A 16,742-nucleotide genomic window follows, 5' to 3' on the forward strand; every position below is an offset into this window, starting at 1 on the left:
AGAACATGGCCGCAGAGTCTGTATAAAGGATAAGTAACATAGAAATATTACAGGGTAAGGAATAGGGTATCCTGAGAAAAGCAAGAGTTGCCTACTAAAACGTTAGTCTTTCTTACTTGGAACTTGCACATTTATACTGAGCTAATAAAAAAAAAAATCAATTATAGCTGACAATGTTTGCCTTCTAAACTCTCTCCAGGCTACCAGACCAGGAATATCACCAGAAAGAGATCAGGAGTTAAATTATAGTTAGAAAAGGGGAGAAAATTAAGGTAGGACATTAAATTTTTATTCTGAAATTATCTCTGGCCACGACAATAAAATGTAACAAATATTCACTGAACAGTCTTACTCCTGTCTTCAGCTGTACAATACATACAGTATCATAGAACTGGCCACTAGGATTAAAATCCACCAGAACATATTTCATGTTAAGTGGCGACAGCAGCATCTCACAGAAATGTTTACATACATATATACACAGTCCACATTCAACCATTTTCACATATTTTCAGTACACACAGTTGCAGCATATTACAGTCACGTGTCTAAGTTGTTGCTCGATAAAAACCCAAGCCACTGCCTAGACATAACTGTAGCAGTTGAGCTGAGTATAATTACAATTAATTTTATATATGTCCATAGCAGAGAGATGTACAAGCCCCTAAGAAACAGAGTTGACAAATACTTTTTTTTTTAAATGCTACCACAGCATTATGTTGGGCGATATTAAAACCTTTACCAACCAAATCAGTTTTTTTAAAAAGTCTTCTGCTTACCAGAATTATTCTCGATGAAAAAAATTACAAAAATGAATGCTCTCTTTAAAATAATTCACACTTTTAAGATTCCAATATGGCCCAATGCTACTGATGCCTGAAGTGTTGCCTAACCTCCTGATGGAGTCCTTGAACACGACTCCCAACCATGCATTAAGTTTAAAAGTGGCTTAAGTGCCTTGCACCCAAATTGTAAAAAGCCCTGGCCATCCGTACTAGAGCCAGGCACATAGAAAAGGAATGCACTTTGGTTCATACCAAATGCCCTGGGATTAATCACACTATAAAATTAAATGGTTTGAGGTAAATTTTTACAAATACAGTTGATTTTCGTCTAGTGTTAGCATAACAAAAAAATATCATTTAAAAAATCAGTCTGATGTTAAAAGATACAACAAAGACCATCTTTAACCCTTTAAACATAGGAATTTCCCGTGTAACTAACCGGTGGTTACCTTTCTCACTGCCTGATGATGAGTCACGCCTTATGGTTTCTATTAAGGCCTGTAAGTAACTAGATATTTAAGACAGATGTATCTCTGCAGAGGTGGGTTCCATCCTCACCACCTGGTATTCAAAGAGTTAAAGAGGCCAAAAAACGCATGCCCTACAACATGGCATTCGGAACAAAAGGCACATTGTTAACACTAAGGGCACAACTTCTCCTCTACGGTTGATCTGAACTGTCCAGCATCACCGTGCTGTTCCACTGTCGTAGCAACGCCCTGACGTGGTCATGCGCACTGTGGAGGTACGAGGACCGGAGCCAGATGAGACTGCAACCAAAGACAAGACACCATGCTAGTCTGAGGTCTGAAAACAGCTCAGACATCCCTAGACAATGGTAACCTGTGAGACCAAGGACTGTTTCCAAGCCAACTCCTAGTAGCCTAGTACAGCCCCTCATTTAAGATCACAGAGATGCAACTTTTTTTTTTTTTCTTTTTTGGACATCGTAATTAAGCTCGAGTTTTTTTTCAAAGCAGCCCTGTCACTAAACACTGAACATGGTGGCTCTTATGAATGAAGTAAATTTCACTGTATTTGGGGGGTGGGGGTGCATAGCGCTGCACTTAGAGTTTGGCTTAAAAGTTTCCGGTTACATTTGTGACTATAGTCACAAATGCACTATTGGCATCTTAAGAACCAGTTTTATGCGGTGGGGTAAAGACAAGCAGTATTAGTCCAGCTATAGATTTTCACATGTATTTTAAAGGGATGTTTCTTCTATTAACGGCAGGCTCAGGTTCATGTAAACCTAAATGTGAAGATGAGGCTGGGTATGGAAGAGGAGTCTTGCAAGGGAAGAACAGCCTTTATGTTTTTATTTTACTGACCTCAAGAAGCAAACCATCATTCAGAGGCTTATGGTTTTACAAAGCCACCATACCAAGTCTTACACTTGTTATGCCTTTAAGCCAGAATTTCAATAATAAATACACAATCTTTAAATTCTATAAGCCACTGATTGGGGGTATCATCACATGAGCATCATTTAAAAAGCAACTTACTACCATATTATTGCACTTCCACGGATGACACAGAAATGTATACGATATGCTAAAGAATTTGACTAGGGGAAAGCAGCTCTAATTTCTAAATACAGAAGTACAAATTAATTTATCAGTGACACCCTTAAATAGTAAAGCAAATAACAACATCACTATCTTATTAATAAGCTAAACGTATTACTGTGTTTTTTGGCAAATATCTGTAATATTTCCTGAGCGTTTTTCTCCACCAGCAACTGACAAAGCCTCAAGATAAGTGTTTTGTTCCAAAAACTACTTTTTTTCTTTTTTAGTAAGAGAAACCGTAGGACTAATATTTAAAGAACTTAACCGGAAACTTTCTTGGCCTCGCCGGGGACCATGCTTTAAGTACTTGTAAATCAATTTACAGGCAATACAATAATATCTGTGCATATAAAAGAGTATTTATCCTAATTTATACTACCCAAAACCTATTACCCAAACAGGCAAAAATCTTTCTATATTAAATTGCACATACTAAAAAATTTCTTCCACGTGCCTTGAAATTGGTAAATACCACTGCTCATACATTAGTGATAAAATACTGAATTTTTCACTTTGAAAATAATTATTCAGAGACGAAAATATTCTTTTACCTAACTCTCAGTTACTTTCCCAGGTAAAGTGTCATTCCCACAAAAACAATCAGTGCAATCCAAAAGGAAGTAAGACAGAGGAATGCAATTTGTGATTTTTCTAATGATGCAAATAAGTCAAACCATTTAACTCGAGATTGAGCTTCTCCTCCTTTAAATTTGTTAAAACTGGACTCATTGAACAGTCACAATTCCTTCTGTTCAGCAAGAGGATTTTCAACCTTCTTTCTTTTTAAAGAAAGAGTTGATGCTCTCCCAGGCTAAGAGAACCTTACAGTGGCACCTGAAAAGTGTGAACTCACTCTAATTTGCTAAACCTTCTTTGGAACTATGGAAATCCCCACCTTAAGTAGCTAGGCTGCTGTTCTTTTTTTAAACTGGGATATGAAACAATGGTCACAATCACAGCTGAAATGTCTCTCTTCTGTATTAACAGTCTGGGATATATATTTGAAGGAAGGGGGAAAAAAAACCAAACATGAATGCAAGCAACAGATGTGTGGTGAAAGAGGAACAGAGAGGAGGAAAGCAGAGGAGGAACAGTTCATGGAATACATTTCTATATTTAGGTGCAAAACCAAGTCCATGATCTGAGGCTTCTTTACAAAACAGCTTGCTGATCATATTAGAGAATTTGAAGGAACACACACGTTTCCATTTATCCACCCAGGTGTGCTTGGCCAGCTTTTAGAAAGTCAGAATGCCAAGTGGGCATTTAAAACCTTGGGAAGGTCGTGTCTGATTGACCACTGGTTTAGGAAAAAAAAACAAAATCTCTTAAGGTGCAGTTCTTCTTAGAGTATCATTGTCGCCCTGACCCTTCTCCCACCCTCGCTACCACCCACGTGACTTATGGGAAATGGAGGCAGGACCTGCTACACCTGTGCATGAACCTGGAGCATGGAGGGAGGAGGGGGCCCTGCGGGGGCAGTCGCCTCGGGGAGAATATACTATGAACCATAGGAACAGTGAACGTCTTTGACACCAATCTGTAAATGCGCAGCAGTCACGAAGTAATCAATGGCCTGCCACTGATGTTTATTACTCTGCCACACTAGATACAGTAAGGCTCATCATACTTTTAGAACACAAAAACAGTTTCAGGAAGTATAAAAACTTAAAGCATTGTCCCCATGTATTTTATAAAAACAAAATGAACAACTTTCTTACATTAAAATAAGTGCTGAAAAGATACAAATGAGTTGAGTTATTGAGCAAATAAAAACAGGTCTGAGCTACTCCTTTTCAACCCGGTAAGGCTCAGCAATGTCGTATCTTTCAGATTACCAGCATCAGGGGACTCAGCTCAGCTAACGAGTTTTGGCAACACTGTCCTCTGCTGAATATTCCCATTGGCATCTGTCATCTGTGCCAAATTAGTCCTCAGTTTGGAAGCCGAGCTGGAAGGCGGAGGTAACTTGGAGATGGATGTGATAGCACCAGTGCTCTCGGTTATCCTCTTCACGGATGTCTTCTCCCCCGTCGGAGGCTTTGGCAACCGCCTCCTCAGCCAGGGATGCCGTAAAGCCTGGCCAGGGGTCATGCGAACCGCAGGATCCCATTCTAAACACTGTTTTAAGAAGTCAAGGAAAAGGGGATCGTCACACCCCTTCAGTGCATTCCCCCACTCCCTGCTCTCGGGTGGGCCCCTCAGTTTCCCCCGCCGGGAACGGCCCCCGTTGAGAACCACAGAGCCGTCTGACAGAGTCGTGACAGTGCAGTAACGGGGATAACCCTTGGAGCTCACAAAATTTTTGGCTCGTTTGGACGCATCCAGCAGTTTCTGGGAGGGCATGCCCAAGAGTTCAATCATACAAGCCAGCTGGTCCCCTTCATCTTCCCCAGGCAAGAGGGGGTAACCAGTCAGGAGCTCTGCTAAAATGCAACCCAGGCTCCACATGTCGATGGGCATGCCGTATCTGGCGCCAAGGATCACTTCCGGAGCCCGGTAAAAACGGGACTGAATGTATGTGTAGACACGCTGATGCTCGTAACAACTGGAGCCGAAATCGATCACTTTAATACCGCTTCTACCCTGCTGCTTTAATAGAATGTTCTCGGGCTTAAGGTCACAGTGAATGATTCTGTTCTTGTGCAAAGCATCCAAGCACTGCAGAATCGAGTGGGCAAACTTGCGAACCAAAGGCAGGCTGAAGCCCTGGAACTTATTCTTCTTGATGAGCTCGTACAGGTTCATGCTCAGCAGCTCGAACGTCATGCAGATGTGATTCCGGAAGGTGAAGTTCTCCAGCATGTGGATGACGTTCATGGTGTTGTCCTTGTCTTGCTTGCGCAGGTGCTCCAGGATTCGGATCTCCTCCGCCGCCTGCCGGTGGAACCGCTTCTCATTCCGCACCATCTTCAGGGCCACGTGCTGGTGGACTTTGTGGTCGTAGGCCTTGACCACCTGCCCGAAGCTTCCCTTCCCGATGACCTTGAGGACCTCGTACCTGTAAGCCACGTGATCATGGGGCACCTGCACGTAGGATCCCTGGTCGTCGTCATAGCCCCCGTTGTTGGGCCCGCCCGTCATGCCCTGGCGCTTCTTTGCATTTGGACCCAAGAAATAGATTTCAGGGTAGCTGAAAATCTCATGGTGCTCGAAGGTGGTTAGTTTTTGCATGTATTGCTTCATTGCTTGTTCAGGGGTCAGGGGGGTGGCTTTCGCCTTCCCCAGGCCTTCCATAGACTTCAGAGACGTGGAGCTGCCCTGCCGTCTGTGGATGCTCTCCAGCTGCCGCTCAGGCACCACCGGCAAGCCCGCCTTCCCCACCGTGGTGAGCCCATTGGGTTGTGTCGTGAGCACTGTCCGCTTGTTACTGTTATCCTCGAACAGCTGCTGAACCTGGATCTGTCCGTGGCCGTGGCTGCCGACGTGTAAGTGATCATTCATTGTGTGCTTACTGCCGCCAATCTGGAAGGCAGAAAGCAACCGTGAGTAGGATGCAAGAGGTCTATCTGTTCACATGGGGTACTTTCCAAGTCGGCCCCCAGCCCACCTTTACAAAATCCGATCTGTCTGAATGTACCGGCAGAGTCAGTTGCACTACATGGAAAGAGCTGTACGCCCAGGCAGGACCTCAGGAAAACCTGGACGGGGAGAGTGGACAGGCTGCTGACAGCCTCTGAGAAAATAAAGGGAAAAGATGAGCGGACTTGGTGAGGCTACGAAACTTGGGATCCTGAAATACAAGGACCCCAGGAGTGCTACACCTGACTGACCAGCAGCTTGCTGCACATATCCACGCTCTTCGGAGCAGGTTCCCTGTGGAGGCCGAGAGCGTCTGTCCTAGTCACTGGCCTCTCCCTAACGTTCAGCACAGGGTCTGGCACACCCCAGGCGTTCCCCTCAGCCCAAACCTAATATAAAACGCAACAGGACATGGAGAAAGCGTGAGCATGTAGTCTCTTGCTGGGTCTACCCCCTCCAGAATGTAACCCCTTTCACACTTAGTAGCTTCCTCGTTACCAGGAGGGCAGGGACCACGTCTGTCTTGTCCACTACTTTCTCCAATGTCTAGCTAGCTCTGTTGTGAAAACACGAGCATCTTCATTCTCGGTCTTCTCTACTACTTGGAAAACTGACTACACCTAGGAAAATGTATGAACCACTGGCAAAAAAAAAAATGTGCACTTTTAGGCTTGCGAGATTCCCATGTAGATATGCACTGTAGCATCCTGTAAACCCCTCATCTATTTTTAAAAATGTCTGGGCTTCATTGACTGTGATGACCATTTAAGGCCATTCAGTGCAACAAACCAACCACCACACAGTTTGGGGCCTTCCTTTGGTCAATGGCTCAGCTCTCTTCACCAGTGTTATTTCCGTGGGCTGCCGGGATACTCAGCTTTCCAACAAGCAATACAGAGTAGCGACTTCTATTTCAGGCACACAGGCCATCCCTGAACACTGCTGTCTAAACAAAGCTGATCGTGCAAGCCAAGGGGCCCCCAGCCTTCTACTGAGAAACTGCTTGGGATTTCTTTCAAGTGTTATTATTGCAAAGACGTGAGGGAGGGCAGAGCACTAGCAGCTAGGATCCCCTCTCAGTTAGGAGTTCTCGCTGGCCTCAGACAACCACCCACAAGTCTTAATGCATCCTGCTTGGTGATTTTTATATAAAATCTTAACCATCAGTTCCTCATTCACAACCCAGCTCATTCACTCAACCAAGATGATGGGCTAAGGTCTAGCCACACAAGTGGCAGAGTCCCTGCCCTGCAGGAGCTTATTACAACCAATCAGCTAAACGCTTTGCGGTAGTTTTTCTGTGAGATCTTTCTGAATCCTACCCTTCCGGCTTTATATACTACCCAAAGAGTAGAAGCAGTCTGTGTATGTCATATGACAAGTGAGGAAGTGGTTTGGAATCACCTGGATTCCAAAATGAAATTTCAAGTCCTTAGTAGCAGACCAAGACCTTCGCATTTTCTTTAACTCACATGTCACCTGCACAGTGATTATGTGAGGAGTGAGTTTTCTCCCTGCTTGCTTCTAAAACGAAGTAGAATATGGTATAGTCCCTGGGCCTGTCCGAAGTGTGACTTCATAGATTGAGGGATTTTACTTCTCAGACCAATTTTGTGAAGACTTCTAGTCAAACCCTTTTATTAAAGTCACAGATGATAGCTCATGCTAAGGTGAACTTTCGTCAGGGTAGCTGGACAGGTTATTTTATCGCCATTCGATGCCAAAAGCAGAATGGTCCATAAAAATGAATCAGCAAGTCCATGAGTATATATAAAAGCAGTACTGGCTTGTCCAACTGCTTTTGTTCCCAAGCCCACACTCTGCACCCCTCCATCCCCACTGTGGTCTTTCAAGCACCAGGAAATACAAGGACCTGAAATTCCAAAGCTATCTCTTCTAGAGAAGCATTCTCTTCGGGGCAGGAAGGAGGGATTCAGAGGAAAAACCTCCATTACCAGTGTACGTGCTACAAAAAGCCTGAGGCTTCACTAGGGACAAAATTGACCTTGGGGCTTTAGCAACTCCTAAAAGGATAGCAAAGCAAAACTTTCTGAGAATCAGAAATTCACTTGTTTTTGCAACAGCAATTTCATGTTTTGCACAATTAAAAACATAACCCACAAGTTTAGTGGCTAGCACCAAAGAGAGCTTGACCGTGAACTGGTCCACCTCCTACCTCTCCCAACTCCTTCTCTGGGTCTTCTCAGCGTCTCAACTATTAGTCCACCTACTCCTGGGTGGGTTCAGGGGTTCTCCAGGGTTCAAGCCTCAACTCTCCTGGCTTCTCAACTCCCATAATTCTCCCCGGTTGATCGTGACCACAGCCAGGGCTCCAGCAACCACCCAAGGGCTGACGTCTGCCACCTCTGCCACCTCTAGCTGGGGCCTGCCCAATTTACCCTCCTGAGCCCTGGCCCTTGTGTCCAACTACACAGACCCACGGCCTTTCCCACAAGCAATTCAAACTGAACTGATTTCCCTACCCAAACCATTTCCTCCTCCCATGCCCTCAATTTCCAATAAATAAAAGGCTTCACCTCCACAGTCACTCAAGCTTTACATCTGGAAATCCTTCTCAGCGTCTCCCTGACCTCCCCATTAAGCCTCGCTGTCTCTCTCCCTCCTATTCCCTCCCCGTTGACTGGGTCTCACGGCTCACTCCTAACATGCCCCCTGGCTTCTCCGTCTAGAATTCCTCATCTCTTCTCTCCAAAGTACTTCTAGAGTTGTCACTGAAAACAGTCAATCGGACATTAACCTCACTTTTGCTCAAGGGCCTACAACTGTACTCCTTTTCCACAGATAATACAAGAATTGACAGGCAAGGACACCAGGTTCTAAAATGTAGCACGTACGTGACCTCAGTCCTTCCTTCCAACGTCATCTACCACTGTTACAGTTCTCTCTGCGAGTAACAAAGCTGGGTTCCCCAAGACCCGTGGAGACACCATGCTCTCTCAAGCTCCTCTGCTTTTTGGTGAAGTCGTGTTTCATAGTGGTGACGAGTCGAGGCGTTTTCAATTAGACACACAGGAAATGAATCCCAGCTCTATCACTTACTAAATGTGTGGCCTCGGACGCTTTACTTAATCTCTCTGAACCTCAGTATGCTTGGCTGTAAAAAGAAGGCCACAGGGCTTCTCATTAGGGCTATTAGGTTAAATAAGGTAAAATGTATGCAGTGCTTCCTAAAGAAGAGCTATCATCATCATCCTTTCCAAAAGCTGCTTGGAATCTCCTTCCTAACCCCCCAGCCTTCAATGTCCAGTTCAACTCTCACCTCTTCTGTGAAACATCCCCTCTCCTTCCCTGTGCATTTAGCCCACGGTTAGACCCGATAGACTGTTAAGGCCTATTTCATCTTACTGAAGTGTTTTGATACCTGATGCACCCACCTGGCTGTGAGCGATTCAAGGGCAGGGTCACCTCTTATCTTTGTTAAGTCCCTATTAACATAAACCCAAACATACAGTAAGCACTCCGGTAGTACCTACTGAACGGAAGAACACATGTTAATAAACCCTTGCTAACTGATACCTCTCCGAGTTCTATTTGGGAACTACCTTTGTACCTTCATAAGAAAACATGAAGTTAACGCCCAGGGAATTGGGAATCGTCCCTGGGGATCCAAGTCACAAGATGTTAGGCGTGCAGTGCATCGGCAGAGACTTAAGGCAAAATGACAGCCAGTAAAATGGACCCAGAGTAGATGCATCAGCTAGACACCTAAAAGCCATGGGTGCCATCTTAAAAACTCTCCAGATGTTACGGGGATTCAGTTGAGAGGCTGGAGTATGGGAAGGCCTTTGATCTCAAACACTGCAGGACTCTGTAATCACAACGAAATTCAGAAGCACAATTAACTGATTATAAAAAAAGGGGGTGGAGGGAGCTCTAGAAGTGCTCACACTTTTTCCAGAACGCATACGCCAGGCCTACATAACGGTAAGGATATTAAAAACCTCTCACTCAGCCTCTTGAAGTCTCAGAACGGGGCTTATTCCTATTTGCCACGGCCCACCTAGCATGGCTGTCACATTTAAAAATATACACAGAATGAATGTAGTTGTTAGATAAGTACAATGTATGGGTTCAAACAGAGAGACCTACAAAAGCCTTCTCTGCCCATGAAATAGTTTAGTATTAAAAATTATGTAAGAACAATAGTCTAATCAGTTTGGTAGTTTTAATCTCTTCCAATAATTAAGTGGAAAATAGCAGATATTTCACTGTGCTAACATTTTTGAGCATTCTGAAACTTCCCTGAAGTCATCTTAGCAATGCTCTATAGTGTCATGGGAACAGAACTGAGTGCAAAAAGGTTGGATTTTAGCTGCTCCTCAAACACAGACAGCCTGTGTGGCCCTAAGTCGAATTATCTATTTTTTCTTCTTCAAAATATTTCTATTTTTAAAATGAGAATACTCATTCTTCTTTAATCCCAATTATTTTATAAAGGTAAAATTATGGTAACTGGAGACTGCTTTAAACATCAGAACAGTTAGGGCAGTGATATAATACTAACATTTGGGAATTAAAAAAATAAGTATATTACTATCTCCCATACAACATCAAAAGAAAAAAAAAAAACTAACAGGAATCGAGACAGTTACCGGCTACACTTTTAGGACAAACAGAAAAAAACAAAATGACTAAGTATACAATAATATATCCATGGAGATAGGGAACAAAAGGGCAATGGACTAAATAAATTCTGAAGTTCATAATCTTTATAATCACATATTTACCTGCCTACTATTTCATTTACAAGGGAAAATATGGGCAAGCTCCTGTGACAAGATCATCTTCCTCTCCTCAATACCCTTCCCCCCCCATTCTAAAACAGCTCTTCCTAAGTATAAGCGCTGTGGAATTAAAAACAAAACAAAACAAACAAAAAAAACCTTATAAACACCTCAAAGACATATTATATGAGAGTATGGATCTGCAAAGGTTCCTGCATTTATAACGAAATGAACAAAACTTCCTAGGATTAGCAGTGTCAAACTAGATGTTGAAGCTAGCTCAGGAGGGCCTGTGCTTTTAGCTCCAGCCTTGCTATGAATTGGCTGGGGAATCTTCACCAAACCAGTCAACCTGTCCGACTATTTCCTCATCTGTAAAATGAAAGAGGAGAACCAGACAAATGCTGTGGTCTTTTCACACTCTCTTGTTCTAGGAAATCTGCAATGTTGTACAAATAAAATCAAAACTAAACCACAATCAAAACCTAACTTCACACTTCCCAAACCAAGTCTCTAATGACCAAAAGCAGTCTGGAATTTTAACCATAAGATACCACAACAAAAATACAAGCATCCATTCCTGGGGGTCCTGAGAAGGATCCTCATATCTTTTCATTTCTGGTCCACTGCAGGCTGTTCCTCCAGTGGACACCTTCTGTTTTCTCTAATCTCGTTAGGTACATCTACTGGAAAAAGGCTCTGATCTAGTAAGGCCCAGTCTTGGGAATCCAGATGCAAACCAAGTACTTTCTTTCCAAGGTCACACCAAGTCATGTGATTGCATCCACACGTGGAAAAAAGTCGACGTGATATTTTCCAAACTGTCAGACGATTCCAAACCAAACAAACAAATAAACCCCAAACCCTAAAGCCAACGGCGATTCCTCAACTAAAACGTCACTATAACAGGAACATTCACCCATAACATACAGAATCAACCAGCCTAAAGGATTCTCTTCCACCATCAACAGTGCAACACAGATCAGTTAACTTCTGTTTGGTGAATTCCTAGCCCTTGGTCACATGTGGGGGGGGAGGGGAGGGAGGGAGAGAGAGAGAGCAGGGAGGGAGAGAGGGAGAGAGGGAGAATGACTACCTAACAACAAAACGGTTCTCCTGTACAACTTGTGCACATTGGTCCAGGTCCAAGGGGCAGATACCCCATTGCGGCTATTCTCTCACAAATTCTCCAATAAAGGAGTTTCCCCACAACACCTGACCCTCAGAGCTGCTTCTCTGTAGACCAGAAATGGCCTTTTCCACAAGAATTCAACTTTCACTAGGCAAATGAAGCCATATTCCTCCCAAGCATCCCTCACGCAGAACCACCTTAGGCCATTCTTCTGGAGGATCCAACTGGAAAAAGGACCTGGGAAACCACCACCTCCTCCAAAAGTGCACACCTCCTCTAAGCAGTCACCTTCCAAGGGCAATGTCTGGGAGCTGAGAAAAGGTACATGCTGCAGTCAAATCCAGCTTGCCAATCTGCGGCCACTAGTCCCACGATGGGCTCTCCCTTCCCCCTCCACCCACTGAGGAAGGGCAGCACCTGCCAGGTGCCCTGCCCTTCTCACTTCCAAAGCAAAGGCGCCTCTTTCCTTTTTAATAATATCCAAATGCAGAATCCTACAGGGGTGGCTTCTTGTTTTGACTGCTGCTGTGGCTCTTATTTTTGTTAATGTTAATTACAATTTCTGCTGTGCTCAAACTTGTAGCACTCATAAAACATGCTTCCACACGCGGGGGACAATTGGCGGTGCTCCCTGCTGGCTGGAGCCAGGCCTGAGAGGCTCTTTGGGGATCGATTTTCCGGGCAGGACGGCCTGACTGTCCCCTAACACATATCTGTTCTATAAATACCCAGTACCCAATGTGGTGGTGGTGGTGGGGGGGTGCTGGGGGATGTTTATCCGGTCAGGGAAAGGAGCTCTGGGAAGCAAGGACGGAAAAAAGAGGGGAAAAAAGAAGGAAAGCAGCAAGGAGGAAGTTCCGAGGAAGAGGAGCGCAGGGGTGGGCGGGCTCCGGAGGGGAAGTGAGGGGCCCACGCCACGAATCTTCCTTTGTGGCTGCAGCTTTGGGCTCGCCCAAGTTGCATAGGGTGGCGTCCAAGAGGGGCCACTAGCCAGGGGCGTGGAGACACTCGCACTTCGACCTCTCTTCTCCCGGCGTCAGAACCCCACCGGTCCGGGTTGTTTATGCCCCGAGCCCCTCCCGCACCCCTTCCCCCCGGCCTCCCGCGGGGCTGGGTCTCACCGTGTGGGCTGCGGCGGCAGCGTTGCTGGCCCGGAGAGGCGGCAGGCCGATCGGGGAGGGCGGGCCGGTCCCCACTCCGCTCCGGGGAGCCCCCGCACCGAGCCCCGGGGAAGCCTGAAGCTGACGAACGGCGCTGTCCCCTCCTCGGCCTGGGAGCCACGCGCGGGAGGAGACAAAAGAGGGTCAGGGGAGAGAAAGTCACCCAGACCCCGTCGCCCCGCCCCACCCCTCTGGGTAGCGAACCCCGCTCTCCCCGGGAGAGAGGCTGGACGGTAAAAACAGGCGTCCGGGGGAGTAAAAGGGCGCCGGGACCCCGGATCCCAGGCGCGCAGCCCCGGGCGGGGCTCGGGCAGCTGCAAAGTTAAGTCGGGCGCCGGCGCGCGAGTTCGCGACCCCGCGGCTGAGCCGAGCTGGGCCGGGGCTGGGCGGCTCACGTTGCAAGCGGCCGCAGGCCGGGAAGAGGATTGGACCGCCGACAAGGGCGCGATGGCCTCGCCAAGCCCCGGGCTGGGGGAGGGGGGAAGAGGCCCGGGACGGCCCCCGCCGGCCGGGTCGGAGGGCTCCGCTCGGTGGAGCCCTGGGGCCGGCGTGCAACAATGAGCGGAGCCGAGGCGAGGGCGCGCCGTCCGCCCGGGGGCCCCAGCCGCGGCGCAGACTTTGTTCGAGGTCCCGCAGGCAGCGGGCGCCCGCGCCACGAGGGCTGGACACGGGCGGCGCGGGGGCCGGCGGGGGCGGGCGCCCGGGGCGGCGTGGCGGCCCGGCCCTCCTTACCGGTCGGGTAGGCGGCGGGAGCGGCGGCCGAAGGTTTCCTGGTTAACATGGCCGCTGGAGAAGAAAATGCATTTCAGGGCTGCTGTCTCCGCCGCCGCCGCCGCCCGTCCTGCTGCTACTTCTCCCGGCCGCCGCCGCCTCCCGGTCGCCCCTTGCGCGGGTCTCCGGCGCCTCCTCGCCGCCTCGCGTCAGCTACAGCCAGACACACAGAGTCCGCTGCATCCCCGCGGCCCGGGCCCGCCGCCGCGAGTCCCCCGCTCTCCTCCTCGCCGCCGCCGCCGCCGTCCTCCTCTTCCTCGGGCGGCTGCAGCAGCCCCCGGCCCGTGCACATGCCTCGCCCTCCCCTGCGCGCCGCTGGCCTCCCCGACTCCCTCACATAGGGCGCGGGGGAGCGGGCTGCGCCGCCAGGACCGACTCGCTGGGGAGCCTCCTCCCGGGCTCGCGCGCGCGCGCCCCCGCGCACACTCGCACTGGCGCCCGCGCGCGGCGCGGCCCGGGAGGGCAGCTCCGCCCCCGCTCCTCTCCGCCGCGGGTGCAGGCCCCGCCCTCGGACTCCCCCCCCCCCCCCCCCCCCCCCCCAGCCTAGCCACACGCGCTCACGTACACCCCACCCCCACCTCGGCCACCCTCCGGAGTCCCTACCCCACCCAGTCATCTGCTTAGCCACCCCTCCACTCCCCGGAAAAGTCTGCAGTCTCCGCTCGGCCTCCGCCTCCCCCTCCGGCCATCTGCACCGCTCCCCTCGGCTCCCCTACTAACGACCTTTTCCCCTCCCCGGCCTCCGGCCCCGGCAGCACCCCTCCTTTCTCCCTACAGCGCAACCTACCACTGCTTCCCTCCACCGAAATCGCTGCAGAGACCCCTTCCCTTCCCTGAGGGCCCCCAAACACATGCATTTTCAGCTTTCTGAACCCAATGGCTGCTCACAGACAATACTGTCCCCCCTCTCTGGTCCCAGGGGACTTAACCGGCCCCTCTCCCCAGTCTCTCATGTAAATAACTTAGTCGTGCAAGGGTCACCTCGGTAAGTCAAGCGCGAAAGAGGGCCGCAGCTTAGCTTGGTGAACCCCGAGCGTGGGTGAAGGAGGGGGCTGCCCTCCCACCTCCATCTCCAACACGCACACCCTCCCCAATTTACTGACACCAAGTGACCGCTTTCCAGTCTCTAGGACAGGGGAGGCTGAGAGGCGCTTGTGGATGGCTGCTGAGGAAGCAGTTGGCTGTGGGTTGCTAGGCAAAAATAAACATCGGAGACACCTCCCATTGCCTTACAACTCAGAGCCTTTCTCCTGCGCGGCCACTGGGAGAGACACACCTTCCTTTCAGCTCTCCGCCGTCAGGGAGAGACACCTTTAATTCTTCTCATTCCCAGAGACAAGTCTCTCTCCCCTTCCCTTCCGAGACACGTGGAGAATTTTCCTGCCCTCTCAACTTGCCATCTACGGCCTCTCTTTCCCTTGCAGACTGAAAAACTGCATGCCCAGCTCACACCTGCGTCCTGTCGTGTGTGGAACATCCTTTGTACAAAGGTCACAGGTTTTGTCACTTCAACAGTTAGGAAGGAGGAAAAGCCAGGCGATCACCGACTACGGGCCCTGAAAGCTATTCGCGGCACTTCCTTCCGGAGAAGTGTCCAGTTTCTGAAGTTCTGGGGTACCTGGGTCCCTTGTGCTCCGCCTCCCGTATCGGCCAGGCCTCTGGCTGGACCAAGTTTGCAGGCCTGAGCTAGAGCTAACGCAGATCGCCAGGGGGCCGCCTCCTGCGGAGCCCCATCGCCCCTACTGTCTGCAAATTGTCACAGCAATCTCCCAGAGCCGGCACCCTCAGTGTTCTACAAATGAAACGGAGCGTCTCAAAGATAGACTGTGACCCTCTCAGTGTCCAGGGGCCCTACAGAGGCATTAAAGATAGTGGGCATTGGCAGAGGTGACAAGTAGCAAAGAGTAGAATTTTGCCTAGTGGTATGTCCCTCCAAAAAACCCCTTTCTTCCTGGTGACTTCTACTCAAGTAAAACCAGAGTGAGATGATCAATCCGATAATACGCCTCTAGAACAATAATAACCTGATCTGGCCCCAGCAAGAAATAGTCCCCTTGCCTGCCATCCCATTCAGATTCACTTGGGGAAACATCCAGTGTTCAGCATGAACTAAAAAGAAAGAGGCTAGTTAGTAGCAGAAGTGAAGCCAGAACCCATTCTCTGGCTCCCAATCTAATTTCACTATGCTTTCTATTATATCACCCTGGATTGTTAAGAAACTCACAACTCTTTCCTTCTTTCCTTTTCAAAACAATTATTTTCATACCATATTCCTTTTTTTTAATGAGTACTCCATATAACTGCTATTCAAATAAAAAATTTGAAGCCAAAAATTCAATTTTAATATAACCTGACACCCCTTTTCACTTAAATCATTCTTGCAATACTTCAGTGGAAACTAAATATGGCACTGCTTTTTCATGAATAAGGGAAATGCTAACTACTGGAAGTCATGGTTTGTAAAATCCAAGTTAGTAATATTAATCTACACATTAAACCGGAGGAAAAGGAGCACTGGCTTTTTTTTTTTTTAATAAAAGGACACAAAAAATCAATAACTTTAATCAAAGAAAGAAAACGATACATGTTTGGGGAACTTTTCCTAGTATGGATTTATGACATGGCAAGTATAATTTCAGTTTTATATTTTTTTGTTGTTTTGTCTTAAGGAAAATTTACTATTGGTCTAATCTTTGGCTATTTTATTTATAAATGGCATGCCTTTCAAAATTATATTCTTACTTAGCTCAAAATTAGCATTTACAATTTCTTGGATTCCTCTCATATTGATGACTTCAGCCTGAATTAAGGTCAAATACATGTACAAATGCACTCCTTGAGCTTTCAAGGAGAATGAACTGGGTAAATGCTAGGAGTTACTACCCTCAATCATTATTAATTTAATGCATCATTATTATTAATTATACTGGATAGTTACCTCTTTATAAAACTCTTTCCCAAATATTATCATGTTTTAGTCTTCACAAGTCACGACCTGACCAGAGTTGTATTGTTGCTAATAGTAACCTGATCAGGGAGCTCCAGTCTGTTAGTAA

At 47.7% G+C, this 16,742-nt stretch overlaps 1 protein-coding gene across 1 annotated transcript; it reads right to left on the minus strand.

Annotated features, from left to right (window-relative positions):
• Positions 1–267: 267 nt before the first annotated feature.
• DYRK2 (dual specificity tyrosine phosphorylation regulated kinase 2) lies at positions 268–14,102 on the minus strand. The gene is made up of 3 exons (XM_025883001.2): positions 13,648–14,102; positions 12,877–13,025; positions 268–5,821 (listed from the first exon to the last, which is right to left on the minus strand). Exons 1-3 carry the CDS (start codon positions 13,694–13,696, stop codon positions 4,214–4,216), a joined length of 1,806 nt encoding a protein of 601 aa, XP_025738786.1. The 5' UTR covers positions 13,697–14,102; the 3' UTR covers positions 268–4,213.
• Between the last annotated feature and the right edge of the window lie 2,640 nt (positions 14,103–16,742).

The sequence above is a fragment of the Callorhinus ursinus genome, unplaced genomic scaffold (genome assembly GCF_003265705.2).
Source record: "Callorhinus ursinus isolate GAN/ISIS: 27379988/994484 unplaced genomic scaffold, GSC_fseal_2.0 scaffold14, whole genome shotgun sequence".
Lineage (NCBI taxonomy): Eukaryota > Metazoa > Chordata > Mammalia > Carnivora > Otariidae > Callorhinus > Callorhinus ursinus.

Excerpts from the sequence above, each read along its gene's own strand:
- DYRK2 (XM_025883001.2), bottom strand. The coding sequence starts at position 13,696 with ATGTTAACCAGGAAACCTTCGGCCGCCGCTCCCGCCGCCTACCCGACC. Across the intron at positions 13,026-13,647 it reads TCCCGCCGCCTACCCGACCG|GCCGAGGAGGGGACAGCGCC; the intron begins GTAAGGAGGGCC and ends CGTGGCTCCCAG. Across the intron at positions 5,822-12,876 it reads CTGCCGCCGCAGCCCACACG|ATTGGCGGCAGTAAGCACAC; the intron begins GTGAGACCCAGC and ends TCTGCCTTCCAG.